Source organism: Vanellus vanellus (genome assembly GCF_965231255.1).
Source record: "Vanellus vanellus genome assembly, chromosome: 11".
In the NCBI taxonomy this organism is placed as follows: Eukaryota; Metazoa; Chordata; class Aves; order Charadriiformes; family Charadriidae; genus Vanellus; species Vanellus vanellus.
Window position 1 is genome coordinate 10,715,626 of NC_138916.1, and position 17,394 is coordinate 10,733,019.

The 17,394-nt window shown below is 37.0% G+C and overlaps 1 protein-coding gene across 1 annotated transcript in view; it reads left to right on the plus strand.

Moving 5' to 3' along the window:
- Positions 1-9,967: 9,967 nt before the first annotated feature.
- Positions 9,968-17,394, plus strand: part of WDR72 (WD repeat domain 72) — a gene marked incomplete at both ends in the record, with an annotated part of 118,015 nt that continues 110,588 nt past the window's right edge. The window contains 3 exons of the mRNA XM_082488734.1: positions 9,968-10,120; positions 11,205-11,311; positions 14,126-14,204. Coding sequence (XP_082344860.1) covers positions 9,968-10,120; positions 11,205-11,311; positions 14,126-14,204 — 339 coding nt within the window. The remainder of the gene's footprint in view (positions 10,121-11,204; positions 11,312-14,125; positions 14,205-17,394) is intronic.

Sequence of the window (17,394 nt, forward strand, 5' to 3'; positions counted from 1 at the left end):
GACTGTGGCAGTGGGTCCGCGGCCGTAAGGCTCTGCTTCCTCGGGGGCCTCAGGAGAGCGACTGAGGGGCGCTTTGGGTTCCGCCCCGTGGGCAAGAAGAGCGGTCATATCGGGTGCCACTGCGCTCTTCTGATGGGTGCTAAGCCTTTGTCACTCCTGAGGCGTTTGTTCTTTCTTACTTGGGCAAATTTCATCCAAGTTTCTGGAGTTTTGTTTGGTCCCCTGTATGCTTACTATCAGCTATATAACTTCATAATATTTCAGCTTTGATACCTGGTGTTAGGTGTCTGAAACTTCTGATTCCAAGATAATATAGTGAATTATATATTCCATCAATTGTCTTAGAGTATACGTATTCACTGGACTTCTTGGAGAAAAGCAATGATGTGATGACATATCGGAGTTGAAAATACTAGTTTGCTGAAATGGGAAAATGCTTTTGTGTTATTTTAGTGATGCCTTATTGAGTAGAAGCAAAACCTTAGAGTAGAAATAAATTTATACTTGTTGTACAGCAATTCTGTTTTCTCTTGAAAAATAGTTCTCGTTAGAGATTTTTTTTGAGACTTGCTCACTTACAAAATCAATTAGGATGGCTTGCTTAGAGCCTTGTGCTGTTTCTGTCGTGATTACTTTTCTCCTTGCTGCTAGGAACAGCAGTAGTGTTTTCTTAGTACGTCATGAAACTTTAACATATCACTAATGCCACTAGTACAGAACTATGATGTTTTGGGAATACTCACTGCAAAAATGGCTGTTGTGGTGAGCTGGTTCTGCTCAAAATTTTGTGTCAGTTCTGTAGGATTGATGAAATGATGAGCAGGTTTTTCTCATTAAAATTTTTTTCAGTGTTAAAATTAGAAGTTTGGTGTAATGAAATCTGCAGTCTGTGCATTGAAGTGCATTGAGTCACCTTTGGACTTTGATTCTGCTTCGTAATAAACAGTGTCTTTTTACATAAGGAGATTTGACTGTGTATAGATAATAAATCCTTCCAAGTTGTTTACACTAAACAGCTGCATGCCCCATAGCAAATAACACTGCAGAGAGGTCTGTTTGGTAATTAGGGGTATTCAAAGAACAAAATGGAAAAATAAGGAGTTCTTGTTGTCAGTTTGGAAATCCTCATTATGATGCAATTGATTACACCACTGGTTAGTGATTATGACATCACTATCCAAAACCTAGAGGCTGATGAAATATTTTAATTTTGTTTCCAGCCAATGATTCCAATTTTGTTTGTTATTTAAACATTGCAGAGTACAGTGTAGCTGAACCAAAAACATCACCTCTCTGATCAACAGGGTTTTTATCTTAAATGAGTTCAAGGTCACTTAAAGAAGACAAAATGAGTGACTTAAAGCTTTTCTGCATATTCACTGCCTGTGTTTGAGATTTGTGTAAAGTGGTGGTTTTTTTTAGCTTTCACATCTTTTGTGTTAAAGCAGTGTAAACAAGAATGAATTCTCTAGGCTTAATTATGGCTAGTTCATTACAGGATCTGTGATATTTCATAGAAATGAAAGTTGATCAAAGCTCCTGTAGATTACATGTGACTTTTGCTTGCATCTGTGGGAAGTCTTGACACAGACTTAAAGTTTATTACTCTCTCCACTTTCCAAGTTATGTAGGCCATAAACTTGGAGTTGTCACCACCCTAGTAGACCCTTTGATTCATGTAGGATTATGTTGGGATCATTGACTCTTTAAAGGACATAAATGTCTCTCTGCTCATAAGACAATTTATAATTAAGAAAATGTAAGGAGCTGTCTCCTTAATAGCAGAAGGAAGCAGCACTTTCTCACATGGAAAACTGTAACTTTCAATAAAGGTAGCCATAACTTAATGTGTATAAAACTAAGGTTAAAACCTCTCTTTAAGTCAGTAAGATGCAATTTTGTAGAAATGAAAGCTTATATTCTGCAGAAACCGCTGGCCCTTTTCTGTCATGTGTGCTTTCCTGTAGGAATTGATGAGTAAATATCCTGAGACCTGATTAAGGCTCTGCTTCAGCAAAGCATTTCACCATTTGAATTTAAGCAACTCCACTGAAGGTGACTTAAGTGATACTGTTTGTATGCTCAAGGCTTTGGAAGTGGCAAATAATTCATATATATGTAGTTCTGGATAGTGCTTAAGCAACATTTCATTTCCTGTAGATAAGTATTCTTGTAGTTGATAGGCCATTCAGACACTGTATTTTAGGCAGTAAAAACAAATGTGGTTGTTTTTTCTTTAAAGACACCTTTTATGGCTCCAGAACACACTTATTTCTATTTCAAATAAATGTTGTGTATGTACAGGATCCTTCATCCATGTGATTTAAAATCAAGTTAGCTAGCTCACAGGCTAGCTCACATTGTTGTCTAACGTGCTTAAACAGCTGTTATATCATTGATGTTGTTGAAGCCTTTAATATCAATGAAAGAGTGGGAATTTATATTTTTGCAGACATTTTAATTTTTCTACTTAGCAAAAGAGCATCTCATGACACTTTTCTAGCTAGCTTAAAATAATGTAACAGTTTACGCAGTAAAACAGTAACTTCAAGGAGATGGAGATTATTCTACTGTACCTTATGACAGTGTATAAAGCACAAGTGTTCTGAGTTGTTGTTTTCACTGCCCCATTTTCCAGCTTAGGTGCAACATAAACTATTTTAATTAATACTGTGTCACCAAAAGGTTTTGAGATGGCCAATTGAATTCTGCCAAGATAGAGTCTTTTGATGAAAACATATCTTTATTGATTGTAGAAGAAGAAAATCATTCTTAAAATGAAATCCAGAGAAAAATCATATCCCTCAGAGAAAATTTCTGAGTGGCAGGCTGAGATTAACATCATAAAATTGAATTTGTGCTGCAAACCTTTGATGTAATCAGCAGCTGGGAGATGGTGTTGCCCTTACTGTGCTCCTTCTGATTGTGGTGAATTATTGTGTGGAATGAAATAAGTGTTTCTTGTGTCACTCGTTCAAGAAATACAAACAAGGTATTACTAGGTGGTTCTTGCTAGTTAAAATGGGTTGTATTGATTCCTGGTCCCAGTCTCTTGCTCCCTTGGACTGCAAAAGCAGTATGTTCACACCCCAGGGGAGATTTGGGTGTCACTCAACAGTGACTCCTCCAGCCGATTAGGGTGCAGCCCTGACAGGTCTCGAGGGAAATCCCATTAAATCTTAAACTGGAAGTGCAGTGGCAGGCAGGGTCTCCAAGATGGAGCCACTAGAAGCAAAGTAGAGGAAAAGGTGTGAAATACTGAGGGTTTTGGCAGAGTACATTAAAACACAAGGAAGCAGGACACAGGGTAGAAATGTTGATTACTGGAGTATTCTACTTGTTACCTGCTGTGTAATTAGATATATTAATTAAAAAATTTGAAATATAGAAATATTTTTGCTACTGTACCCTCAAAGAGCAGACTGCATCTTAAATTAGCCAATTATTAGTTCTGTTGTACAATGTGCTAAATATGGACTTGTTTTTAATTATCTTTAAAAATATTTTGATGAATATTTAATTATTTTGTTTTGCTATTAATTATGTCAAATGTCTTCTGTTACCTTTGTCTTGTCTTGCTGTGTTTAGTGTCAATTCTTTGATTGTCATTCCCTTTTCACTTACCTAGCCTCAGATATATTTTTTCCTTTTCTTACATTATACGCTGTGCCTTCTCCCCTGCAGCCTCTATATCTCAATTTTTTTTTTTTCCATTTCTTTGTTAAGCATCTTTCTCGGCATTGTATTTCTCTTTTTTAATTTATTCCATTGCTTACACCTATACAAATGTGTGTGTACCCCGCTGCTTCACAAATTGCGAAGTATTGTTGACCTGCATTTTCAGATTCATGGACACAATAGGCTTCTGAATAGCAACTTGTATAAATAGCAAATCTGTGAGCAGTGTCATAAGCATCAATGTAGTGTATCTCCAGGCTCACAAAGACAGCACTGTGTCACTTATGTATCTTTAGATTTTGTGCTTTAGATACTTCTGTCAAGTATTTTGTAAATGCAATATATTGTATTATTATGCCTCTTAGATGGACTTGCTATATATTGTGGACAGTGGGTGAATATAATTTTTTTACTTCAGGAAAGGTTATATCTTTGCTGATTACCAGAGATAATATGCAACATCCTTAAGGAGAGTGCAATATTTATGTCATCAAGCAAATTGAGAAAGTTGTGAAAGCAATATAGCATGTTTCAGTAGACTGCAAGTCAAAGCTATTTTTAAGAAAAATAATAAGCTTTTTACTATCAGTACAAAAACATTGATAGAACTTTTACTTTCTTATCTAGACAGTTAAAGCTAAGGAATAGGCAGGAATAGGAGAATGAGATGGTTTAGGAACACACAAACCTTAGGAATTTGTCATGAAAACCTACTAGGCGCTGTCTAAAATTTATTTCCTAATATCCTGGTTTGAGGTTTACCTAACAGTTTACTGCAATGATAATCTAAGGGGGGGTGTGGGGGTGTGGAATTTATATTACTATACTTGCCTATTATGAATATTGAAGTTTGGGCATATAGAATTGTCTAGACTGAGCAGATGTATGCTGCTCTTAGAAAATTGTCAATAATTGTTTTTAATCATTTTGGCCCATCTATCCTGTTTGGTTGTTTTTTTCCAAATATTTGTATTTTTAATTAAATACGAACAGTTAAATGCTAATCTCTATTTTCAGAACGGCGAGCTAATTTCTGCATCTTTTTTGTGCCCAGACTGATTGCCACACATTTAAAAGGACTTTGAAACAGCTGATCTTGGATTGATATGGGATGCATGGGAAACATGAAATAAGTATGACTATAAATTCAGAGAAGGTTTTGGGGCAGGTTTACTGTTACCTGTAGAGTGATCTTTTGTTGCACAAAGTCTTTTCTCCTTCTATAAGTAATCTATAAAATCCTATTTGGTACCTTTTGTTATGGGCTGTAGCTAGGACAAGAAGGTTTCTGTCACAACCTGAGTTTTAGTATGTGAATCATTTGAGATTAGGTCTCTGGGAAGTTCGGTTCCTGGTTTTAAGGACCTTGTTATATGTGAGAACTGATGAATTCTAAATTAGTTTAAAAATCAGGATATGTATTTTCTTTATCAAGAACTGTGATTCTTATAACTGTAACAGTTTAGTATTGTTCAGGATGTTTCATACAGGAAAGCTTCCTTTATGCTTTTGAGCAAACTGCATGTAAATGCAAGGACCAATAGAGAATGTAAGCCGCAGACTTCACTGGGGATAAGACAAAACCCAGATTTTTTCACTTCAGATCACTGTGAGCACATGCGCATGCATGCTTCTAAGCCCTAAGCAACTTTTCCATTCTAACCTGTATGTTCCCAAACTACCTGCTTTACAATTATAATTTTTATCTTGAGAAAATGCAGCACAGGGATGTGTGCCTGAGGTTAAACAGTAATTATGTGGCAGCGATTGGAAGGTCTGAGATGGGCCTAATAGAGAAGCTAAAAAAAATTTTCTTTTTTTTTTTTAAGGTCAGTAGAGGAGGCAGAGTCAAGATATGCTTACTGTATTGGAATTAGGGCTCTATGGGGAAAGTATATGTTGAGTTATTATGGCACTGTTTCTTTATGGTATAATCTGACCGTTTTCATTCTACTCAATTCATGACCAGTCCCAGTCAAAAAAGCCGTGCAATGAGGAAAAGCCCTTGCATTAATATGTGCTTAGAAAGGCATTCAAGGTCAGATCTCCTGTTCTCTGTCCCCTTAAAGCTTTTGACTAGACTTCTAAATACCTCACAGATTCTGTAGAATAAAAGGTAGTGTACTTAGCTTTTCAAATGAAACTTTAGTACTGTACAGATGGTCCAAAGTTGCTAAAGTAGTACAGCCAGAGTCCTTGAAGGTGTGCAAATTAGGGTGATTTTGTAAGTTAACACAGGTTTGTGGTGCGGTTTCAGTGTGAAAAGTGTTATAGAACTAAAGATGGTAGAGATGCAGTAAGTTAGTGGTGGGATGAACTGGTATGGTTTTAACTAGGAACAGGGAATTTGTTTTTAGTCATGAGGGAGTTCTTTGTGACAATGTGATCATAAGGGCAGGACAAGCAAAGTTTATTAGGTTATAAGCAGGGAGAAGTGGGGAGTAGGACTGAGGAACTTGATTTAAAGTTGAATTACAGGTTAATACTGCGAATCAGACATGCTTGAGTGGGCAGAGCTGGAAGAATTTGACATGTGCTGATAAGCTACATGCAGCTCAGATATGCCTTGGGCAATATTTGACTTTGTGGAAACAGTTCTTTTTTAAAGGAACAGTCTGATAAATATCTGTTGATTTTATTAGGGGAAAAAAAAAAGTACGCTATAGGTGCCATAAGCATCACTAAGTAGCTTTGATAAAGCTAAATAGACCAAACGTGCATGTGTGCATGCAGTATTTCTAGGGAAGTCATGGTATTCTTAGAAGCAAAGATTTCAAGCAAAATACTTATCTTGTGTGTCAAAATACCTTAATAAAAAAAAAAGTTAGATAAGCAAGAGAAAAAAGTTAAGGACTGTTATATTAACATGGAAGTACATATACCTTCTGTTTTCTTTCTCTTATGATTCAGTCATAATATAAAAGAAAAAGTCCGAAATGTTCTTGTAACATTTCAGTCTAAATTAATTCTCTTCTATAACTGATGTTTTGTCTGTAGTAGTAGCTGTTTGTTAATTCATGACACTCGTGTGCAAATAGATCATCTATATATTAGCAAATTCTAGCAATTTGTTTAGTTTTTAACTTCTGTAGATCCTCTTTCTGAGTTCTGTTACTCATCACTTGCTCAGCAGTAGGTCTTCTGCTAAGAATATTGATCTTGCTTCTATGTTTCCTTTACAAGAAGATGTAATTTATGATTCATATTCAATGCAGGACAACCTTAAATTCTGCTGCCTTATGGTGTTTTACGCTAATTGAACACTACCTTGGCACAAGTACAAGTGACTACATAATACGCAAGAAAATGCGTTTTAAAGACTCAGGATTTGGCTTGTCAAACTGTTAACGTGACAGCCACCGTTTTGTAAGACCCATGAAAATGGTAAATTTTCTTTGCTTAGCTGATACCTAAAAACATGTTTTCAGAGTTTGGCTTGAGCAGCTTTCATTTCAGGGCATAAACTGGAAGAGAAAAGAACTTCAGTGTTCACCAGTAAGCACAATACTTCATATGACTAGAGATTTAAAAAAAAGTTTTAGAAAAGTCAAATTCTAAAGCTGATATCAATAACATCTCTCAGTATTTTGTGCTATGCCCACAAAGAGCTTTAAAATGAAACTAAATGTGCTTTAGACTAATAAACTCTTGACCTCAATTAATTTACTCTTAAATTTCACTTCCTCTGCTGTTGATGTTCTGTCTGAGGTTGTATGGCAGGACCTTGATAGCCTGCCATACCAGTCTTTTCAGCCCTTTTTCTGAGTTGCTGAGCCCTTCATCTCATCTTCTTGTCAGAAAGCAAGACCATTCCTCTAGTTCTGTGTCACTTAAGGCTTTTAGTAGTAGTAATGAAGATACCTCTTGTCTGTGTCTCTGCTTTCAGCTGCTACTGTGCTGGACTTGGTGATGGTTTGTATTATGGTTTCTTTAAACATGACTTGAAAGGCCTGCTTCTGTGCTCTGTTTCTGTCCTGTGGTCTCTTCTGAATTATCACAGGAACTGCTCTTCATGTCACTTTGCATCATCCCTGTATTACTACCTTTAGCTGGCTGCTATCTGCTGCCATGCATTTTGTTCTACCCAGTTCCTGTCTCTTCTCCCAAGATCTCAGCTTTAATGTCATGTCTTTTGGTTGACCTCTCCCAACTGCACTGTTCTAGCACCTTGTTACTAAGACCTGTTTCATTTTAAATATCTTTGCTAAAGATGTGCGAAGGGCTCTGTCTCCCCTTTCTTCAGGACAAACAGGAGCACGCCTTCTCCAAAAGGTGAATTTTGCCAAGTGGCTGCTTTGAAGTATCTCTTCAATAGGTATTATTGCTGTTTGGATAAAAAGTAGGTGACATACAATATTTTGAAAATAATAATGAAAATATTTGTTTACTTAAGTGACGCTAGACAACGGTGCATCTGAAGAGCTTAAAATCTGTTTCTTCTTGTTCGCTCATGCTTTGGAATAACATGTTGATGTATACCAACATTTTTGACATTGGTCAATGTCTGTCAGCTGTCTGACCATCACCTGTGTACTGGTGGTAGTCAAAGCTGCCCTCAGTGAAGTTTAAAAGAATTTCAGTTTTCAGAGGAGTCACTTCACAGGCACAAGTCATCTTCATGCCCTTCTCCATCCCTGACTGTTGTTAGAAGCAGGTGACAACAAATTTCTGTCACTTTCTCCAGAAAGCTGAAAGGGCAGGGAGGTAAACAGAGATACTTCAGAAGCACCTGTGCAGGCTTTCTGGAAAAATGAAGGAGAGAAGAACCATCATAGGATACAGGGAAGGAGTGCTGCAGGCTGTTGTAATTTGGCAGTTTTGAGACAGCTGACTTGTATATATGGGTATTGTTTGCATTTGGGCTACGGTAGACACTGGCAGCTTAGTGTAGGGCTCTTTCATGTAAAGACACTGATGCTAAAAATGTTTCTCATCTGTGCCTGTTTTTAACAATTAGCCATTTCACATAACTTGAACCAAAGGAGATATGGTTGTTTGGTGTGTTACTAGGTCCCCCGAAAAGTCTTAACAGCAGGATATATATGATTTTTTTTCTTAGGTGAGTTGACTAGTTAAGTACAAAGTTACTCATAGTCATATAATCACTGTTTTTTCATTTTTAAGTTATCGTTGGGAATATTCTAGAAGCGTTAGACACTTATAGGCATGGGAATTCTAACAGCAAACAATGTGATAGAAGACTTCTGACGCAACTGAGAAAGTTTTCTGAAAGGTTTTATTTGAAGCAAAACAAGTGCAGAATTCAGCTAGCAAGCAGAGCTGGTTTTAAAAGGAACAGGTCTCACTTAAAAACAAGTGAAGTAGAACTTTTTTAATAAGGAGGATTTTAGGATGTTTTGTAAGTACTGGTGTTTGAACACATGTTGAAATATTTTTCTGGAAATGCAGTTTATAGGAATCTGTATTGAATTACCTAATGACCGGTTGTCATTTCGGACAATTAATTGATTTTTCACACTAGTGACTAAAATCTTCACACTAGTGACTAAAATCTATTATATGATAAGGTTTTTTTGGAAAATGGACTCATGAGTTGAGCAGCAGAAAGAGCATATTTGTTTCCCAGCTTGCAACTCTGCCTCCACCTTTCTTTTGGGTCTTATCTCTAGGAGATGCCACTGAATGTTTGAGGGTATAGTGCTTTGCTGTCCTGGGCCTTGGTTTTCTCTTTGTGCCCGACCCACTACCCTTCCAGCTCTATTACCTCTTTCTCTTGCCTTAGTCTCGTAGGAACCACAGATTCTTTATTGACATCCCACTCCTGTACCGTCTCCGTGCTCCAGCAGTTAGCTGCTGAGAATGAGCAGCACTGCTGGTTAGAGGGAATGTGGGAGGGATGGTATACTCTACCAAAGAAAATTAGGAAAAAGACAGTGTGACATGGGCCCATCAGAGCTGACAGCTTGTGTGGGGCAGCATGTTACTCCATTGCTGTTCAGTATTGTGATAGTACTGGTCCTTGGTAACTCTGGTCCTGTTTGATATTGCCTAGATTTGAAGTAGTGGCACACCATTGTCTGGCTGTATATTTAAGCTATTAGTGGATAGCTATCTTAATGAAAGCATTAGTGCGATGTTGGCAACAGCTAGAAAATGCTTCAATGCCTCATCAGCTTTTTTGCAGCAGTATTTTGTAGCTTCCCTTTTCAGATGTTGATTAAATTGCCTTTCTTTAAGTTTGGGTTTTTTTTTTTTGTTTGGTAGGGTTTTTTTATATTTCATGTTACTTAGAATCATCATTACTTGTTTCTTTTTCCAGGTGCTGACTATGAAGGCGTCTGTACAGGCTGTGGCAGTGTGGGGGAAAATAGCTCCGTCTCACAGTATCACTGCTATTATGATTACAGATGACCAGCAGACTATAGTTACGGGAAGTCAAGAAGGACAAATATGTCTCTGGAATCTTTCATCAGAATTAAAGGTTTGTGTCCACTGTGCTACCATCTGCCAAATAGACAGATTGGGGTTTTATCTTTTATTATTAACAATGGGATTATCCAGACTTGCACTTACTTAGATTAAGTTTTAAAGATAGCATGATATTTGTTATAGGAAAGTCATCAAGAGAAAGTGGTTGCTCATATAGGCATTTCATCAGTTATTTGCAAACTTTGAAATAATTTTTTCATAGATTATGACCTGTGGATTATAATTTGAGATTGTGTGCTGTGAGTAATGACAGCAAATAAACATGCACAATTGTCATGATTCCTATCTTGCAAAGCCTTTTTTTCTATTTTTTAAATCAATTGCTGAGCATGGCCTGTGATTTAAGGAAAAAATCTATTTATCAAACCAGAGCTCTCTACCAAGTTAACAATGGAAACATTTGTAGGAAGGTGGAAGAAGTAAGATGAAATGCATTTTTTTTTTCCCGTATAATTAAGATGCAAATCTCCTGGCATATTGTTGCTATTACTTTGACTATTTCATATTTATTTTCCTGAGAATAGAACAGAGTTAAAGCAGTTCCAGTTTTTTTATTCTGTGTTCCTAGAACTATGGTTCTGTTCTTTTTTGGATTTGACTGCCCCAATTGTGCTCAAAGTTGAAACTTTTATGGGGCAACCTTTTTCCATTAAGATTTTTGCATGCAGTGAAGCTAATCAAAGGGATTACTTAAACACATTGTATGAAACACATGCTTAAGAGCTTTGCTGTATTAATTCCGTACTTTACTCTGCCACTTTTGCTGCATGCTGTAAGGTGAAGGCCAGAGATACTCTGCATACTGCCTGTTTTATAACACTTGGCACTCCATAAATTCTTCAGAAGGTGCCATTTTTAGACTACAGTGAATACAAAGACTGTACTTCAGGCAAACTGCATAATCCATCCACGTCTTTGTACATTCCAGAAATGATGGAAGAACAAAAGAATATGAAGTGGATTGACAATTACTCATTGATAATAACATCTACAAGTAGTATGCTCTAGCTTTTAGATTTCTTTGGTTTATACTGAAAATATTACATTTAAGTTAAACCGTTGTATTATTCTCCTAGATTTCACCTAAAGAAATTCTCTTTGGCCATACTGCTTCTGTAACTTGTTTGGCAAAAGCAAGAGAGTTTGAGAAACAGCCATATGTAGTAAGTGCTACTGAAAATGGGTAGGTAACTGAATATTCGATTATTCATTTCTTAAATCATGAAATGTATGGCAGGTGTAGGTCAGATTCTGGTTTGGCAAAGTTTTAAATCCAACTCTAGGATATGAAAAGGGTAGCAGCTACTTAGGATAATGACTGTATTGCTTATATACAATAGTCTAAGAGCTCATCTCTTGGACAACAGAAGGGTTTGGGAGATTCAGATAGCCAGTTAGTCAGGAGAATGAATTGTTCAGGGGGTCAGCTAGGCCCCGTTCAAAGGGAGAATAATGGGCTATTGGAGGAAATCAGCAGGTTCAGAAGCATTTTGATATCATGGTGCTTTTTTCTGTTCCTTCCTGAGCTCAGTCTTGAGAACTGAATCAGTACAAGAGCCTAATGTATTCTGATCCAGGCTATGCTTGCTCAGTGAGTAGGTAGGGAAGCATAGAAAAGACTGCCCTTGAATAAAAGGCTTATATGTTCCTTGTCTTTGTTTAAATCTGACTTGCTATTTTGGAGTACATCCTTTTAGAGGCTCCTGATCTTGCGGCTTTTCTCCTCTGTGTTTGTTGTGACTTGGCCTATCACTTGAGTCAAACTAATTTCTGCAGTTCTGCTAGGTTAGCATTCAAGATTATTTTTCTATTTGCTAATCTTTTCAGCTTGGGTCTGAAGCCCATCTGTTCGGGATTTCAGCTGCTGAAAGTAGTTAGGGCTAGCTTTTTACTTCCTTAAGGGCTTTCCTTAAACAATTTTGTCTTGCTGCTTAGTGATATTCTCCTCTCACTTTGGGTTCATCTTTTCCCATTAACAGGACAGCTCTGTTAAAACCTCTTACCATGAAAAGTTCCTGTCAATTGCCCTTCTTCATGCTACACCTTCCAGCACCTTAAGGCTACTAGTTCTCACTGAGGAGCTTGTTTTTCCTTTGAGCTGCTAGGATCTCTGTCTGATTCTCTCAATCATGAGTATACAAGAAAGGGATAACTTGAACAAACTGGTTCGGGCTTCTTAGTTTTCTAAGGTTAGACTGCCCTGCTGGACAGATAGTGCTAAAGAGTTCTGGTTATGTGCAGAAAGGAGGGTGAGAAGTCTGCAGAACTAGTTTTATATTGGACTGCTACAATTCTACCCAAGGGTGCAGAGGTGAAACCATTTTTCATCATTTCTGAAGGTCTGTTAGTGCAGTACTGTTTCCAGATCATATGGGGAGAGAAGATACTGTATTTCTAAAAAGCTGGGGTGAAAAGCATTAAGAAGAAAAACGTGGGTTTTGCTATAGATATACCATACAGAGAGAGGTTCACACCCTCAAAGTTCCGCCTCTGAAGCGATTATTGGGCTTGCTTGGAATTTGTATAGGTAGAATTGAATAGTCTTCTGGCCCCTTTAAATGTTCACTTTTACCAAATTACTGCTGACTTCTCATCTGTATTACATAAGGGCAAAGCATCCATCACTGATCCCTGGAAGGCTGCAACATGAAGTTGAGATAATTAGAAATAGGAACCCTCATCTTCAGGAGATGCAGGGTTTGTCGAACTGCATTTTCTGGCTTGTGAATCATTCACTTCTGCCCCTTTCAAGCTTCCATCCCCTTGTATTGAGGGTGGAGGAAATTGTATGGAAGATGATATTCTCCCCCCATCCCACTTCAGAATCTCTTAAGTGTTTGTATAACTGACTTATCTCAGATGGATAAGTATTGAACAGTATTTTGTACTTTTTATATGGAAATCTATAAATCAATCCATAATGATTCAGAAGTTCTCACTGATGTCCTGTGCATGTATATAGCATATACTGTAGAACAGGTATATCAACATGTGGTATCACTCACTCCTTGTTAGTACAGACAGTAAATCAAGTGCAACACGCAGAAGATGAAGTTATATTCTGCTCTCATTTGTGCATGCTTTTATGTATGCATCAACTTTACTGCTTTAGCTATGTTACTGTAATCATCATTCTGATATAAACAAGCAGAAATTTACTGCCTCAACATTTAACAAACAGCATAAGCATTCAGTTTAAGTTAGGACTCTTGGGCTACCAACTCTGATGCTACACTACAGATGTATAGATTTCGGTGCTCTTGCTCAGCTGAAAGTACAAATTAATTAGTATTTCTAGATTATCATAAAATGCAAAAGTGTATAGATTAACATGTAAATCACTAAGTATTTCTGATATAGTAAAATGTTTCTGTTGTACTCTAGTCGCATAGCATGTTGAAAAATCTCTAGATGAGGAAGACTGGCTAACACATCTTTCTAAAACATTAATTTTAATTGTAATTAAGTGTAGCTAGAATGTTGCATAGACATTCAAGAGGTGAGTGCTGTTTCAATAACAGATTTCAGGAATAACCTCATGGTGGCACTGTTTCTTCTTAACAGAAATTATGGTTCCTTTCAAGAACTGAAGTCTGATGCGGCAGAAGACTCATTGTGTTTTTCAAAACGTGTGGTTTAAGTTCAGTGAAATGAATCGTTTTCAGAAGGATGTAGTTCCAACGACAGATAGTTACAGTGACGCATTGACGAGCTGTAATGGCAGTATACCTACAACTTGTAGACCAGAGTTGGCCTTAAAGTCAGGTTTGCTGCGAGGCAGCAGGGTGTAATTACCAAAACAAAAAGAAACAGATACTGTATGTCATCCCCTGCTAATGACCACAACATTTTCTTACCCAGTAATCTGTAACAAAAAGCCCCATAAACGACCAGACTGCACTTAAGTACAGCACTAAAGGAAAAACTTGGTGGCACAAAATTATTCCAGCCAATTGAGTGGAAATGACAGAGAATAACATGAAGTTATCTTTGGCAGGGAGATGTGTGTTTGGAATGTCACTAGCGGACAGTGCATTGAGAACGCAAAACTTCCTTATAGGCATACTGCAATCTATGTAAGTATAGCAACTTTTCATGGAATATCTCTTTATTACAAGAAGAGTTTTGGTTTATTAACATATTTTTTTTTCAGAAGCATACAATTTTAAATATATAGCTCATAACATCTTGAGGAAAAAAAAAGTTGCAGTATAAGTAGCTTTATATCTGTTATTTTTCCTTTTTTGACTTCCTTCTAAGAGAAGAACTAAGACTTTTATGTTCCTCTGAACTCCTTAATCAAATCAAACTGATTCTTTTTAAACTGCAAATGTCTGGAATGCAGTATCAATTAACTTATTCTAAAGTTTGGGGACTGGGTAGCAAAGTGAAACTGTCTTAATCTTTACTCTTGTCCTCTGTTAAAATTGCATGGAAACTTCCAGTTTAATGTTGGCTTTTTGATGGCATATTTTAGAAGTACAAGCAATCTAGACAAACATTGTGAGACAGTTTGAAAATCTTAGTTTTAAATGTTTGAAACGTTTTGATGCCGAACTGCTGACCTCCGAAAGACTGCTCTACCCCACTTCCAAAAATGCACTTTCATTCATTGCGGAACTCAGGATAGATAGCTTCTTTTCAGAGGCCAAATTGCTTTAAATATTACTTCAGATAATTTCAAGTGTCTGCTTTGAACTTTATCCAGCTATGCTAAGTATTTAAATGTTGGAGTGTGAGGGTGTGTTTGAAATACATGTATGTATATGATTGAGGAGCCCAGCACGTACGGATTTGATTGAGAGATGGCTTTTTTTCTGACTATATTAGTAGAAGAAGAGCTCAGGGCTCCTAGCTTAATTAAAATGCTGTTTTTCTTCAGTGAGGAAGTCTAGGGTGGAACTACAGCCCAAATGATGTGAGTCTGAGACTTCATGTTATTCAAACTATGGCCAAATTCAGAATCCAAATGTTGTAAAGCTTCCAGAAGGAACACTGTTTTTCATGACACTGTTTAGGTTAACATGATGAATGCCCACACAGTTGTTAATGGTAAAGGGAAGAGAAAAAGCTTGGCTAAATGACCAAATAAAAATTATAGAATAATAACTCCTTAACAATATATGCTTTTTCGTGTGTGTATATATATGAAAGCACAGATTGCTGTTATTCTTCTCTAATTTTTATTTGTGTATATGCTTAAAAGTTACGCATATTGTTTTTACCTTTGTGCATATATATACACAATACGATGCCTCAATTATATTATAACAAGTGTGGTATGATCTGCTTTGTGATATTGCTTAATTAAATTTTTAATAGTCAAAGTTAGGAGAAGTTCTGCAGAGAAGTGGACAGATCTGCATTATGGAGATTTTTGTAGAAATCAGAGGCAGAATCTTCATTCTTATCCTTCAAGTAGGAGAGGCAAATACTTTTATAAAATTATTTCTCCTCTGTTAGGAGAAGTGAGCTAAGTCTAATTTTGGCTTGATAATGATTTTTGTTCTGTAACTTGGGCAAGATGGCTAAAGGAAAATAGGAACATCTAACAGGAAAACTTTCTTAGAAAAAAGAACAGATGTCACTAGGAGGGGAAACTATTCTTAAAATGCAACCTTCAGATATTTATAAGAAATGGATTTTTTTTTTTTTTGTGAGGGTTTTTTGGGGTTGGGGTTTTTGTTGTGTGTTTTTTTTTTCTTGTAGGTTTTGTTTTTTCATGGGTAATGATTGCTTGTGGCACAACAGGACCTGAGATAGTATAATTTCCTGTGGAATGTTATTGTCTGGGAGGTTTAGTGTATGCTGATTTTGATAGCATCGCCATTTAAAATTGTTGCTTTATTTTTAGTTAATGTTTTAGTAGGTTTTAATTAAACTACTCCCTTATCTGGTCTAGTAGGTTCTTTTTGTTCAATGTAGATGATTCAGCTATGAATGGCAGATGTCAAGCAGTGCAAACTGAATATTTGCCATTTGAAATGAAGTTTAACACCAGGGTCAACTCTTAACAATTTGTGGATCTTGACCAGTGTGGGATTTTCTCAGAGGACTGACTAACTATACAAATCTTCCAGTTCAAGCCTAATTTAAGAGTAATGATAATTACAAATGGTTCCTACTGCTAAGCATTTCTGCCTCTGATCGTTCATAACATCTGTGGTAATACTTATCCTAGTCCCAGTTATTGATGCTTCTTTTGTTTTCAGAATTCAATTAGTTAACTCATCGACTAAGAATTATCTGAGCAAAACTGGATGTACAGAGGCCTTGTAGTAAATGAGGCACTATTTTGTGGGTCTGTCATATTTTCCTATGACTATGTGCTTGTTCCCTTTATTTTAAGGCTACTATTTACTTGTAGATTCCATTTGAGGTGACTGTTTATACATTTATAGCAATAATGTGTGCAATTATTCATAGATACTACACAAAATGCAAATATCCTCACACATATAAAACATCTAGCAAAAAAGAAATCTTCATACTCTGCACGTCTCTTATCTCTGTTCCTTAGGACTTTGCTACGTGTCTGGTTTTTTTTCTTTACATGATTGTTGAGAAAGAATGAATCTTCTGAACACTAGGGCATTTAGTGTCATAATGAAGAATATCTCATGGAGTAGAAATTCTTCCTCAAAAATAATGGAAAATTCATCATGAATTGTCTGCATTTTCACAAGCTTTCTCAAATGTTTGGAGTGAGATGAGGCCTCAGAGAAATAAATCCCAAACTGTTCAGCAATTTATAATGAAAATTAACACCTTGATTGCTTCCAGAAATCCTAATATTTAGGCGGGGCAGATACTGCTTGAGGTACGAAGCACCTATTTACGAAGCTGTATGACTATATTAAGTTGTATAAATCATAGAATCATAGAATGGTTTAGGTTGGAAAGGACCTTGAAGATCATCGAGTTCCAACCCCCCTGCCATAGGCAGGGACACCTCCCACTAGACCAGGTTGCCCAAGGCCACGTCCAGCCTGGCCTTGAACACCTCCAGGGATGGGGCCTCAACAATCTCTCTGGGCAACCTGTGCCAGTGCCTTACCACCCTCAAAGTGAAAACCTTCTTCCTAATGTTTAATCTGAACGTGCCCTCTTCCAGCTTAAAGCTATTCCCCCTTGTCCTATCGCTACATGCCCTAGTAAAAAGTCCTTCCCCAGCTCTTCTGTAGGCCCCCGTTAGGCACTGGAAGGCCACAATAAGATCTCCCCGAAGCCTTCTCTTCTCCAGGCTGAACAGCCCCAACTCTTTCA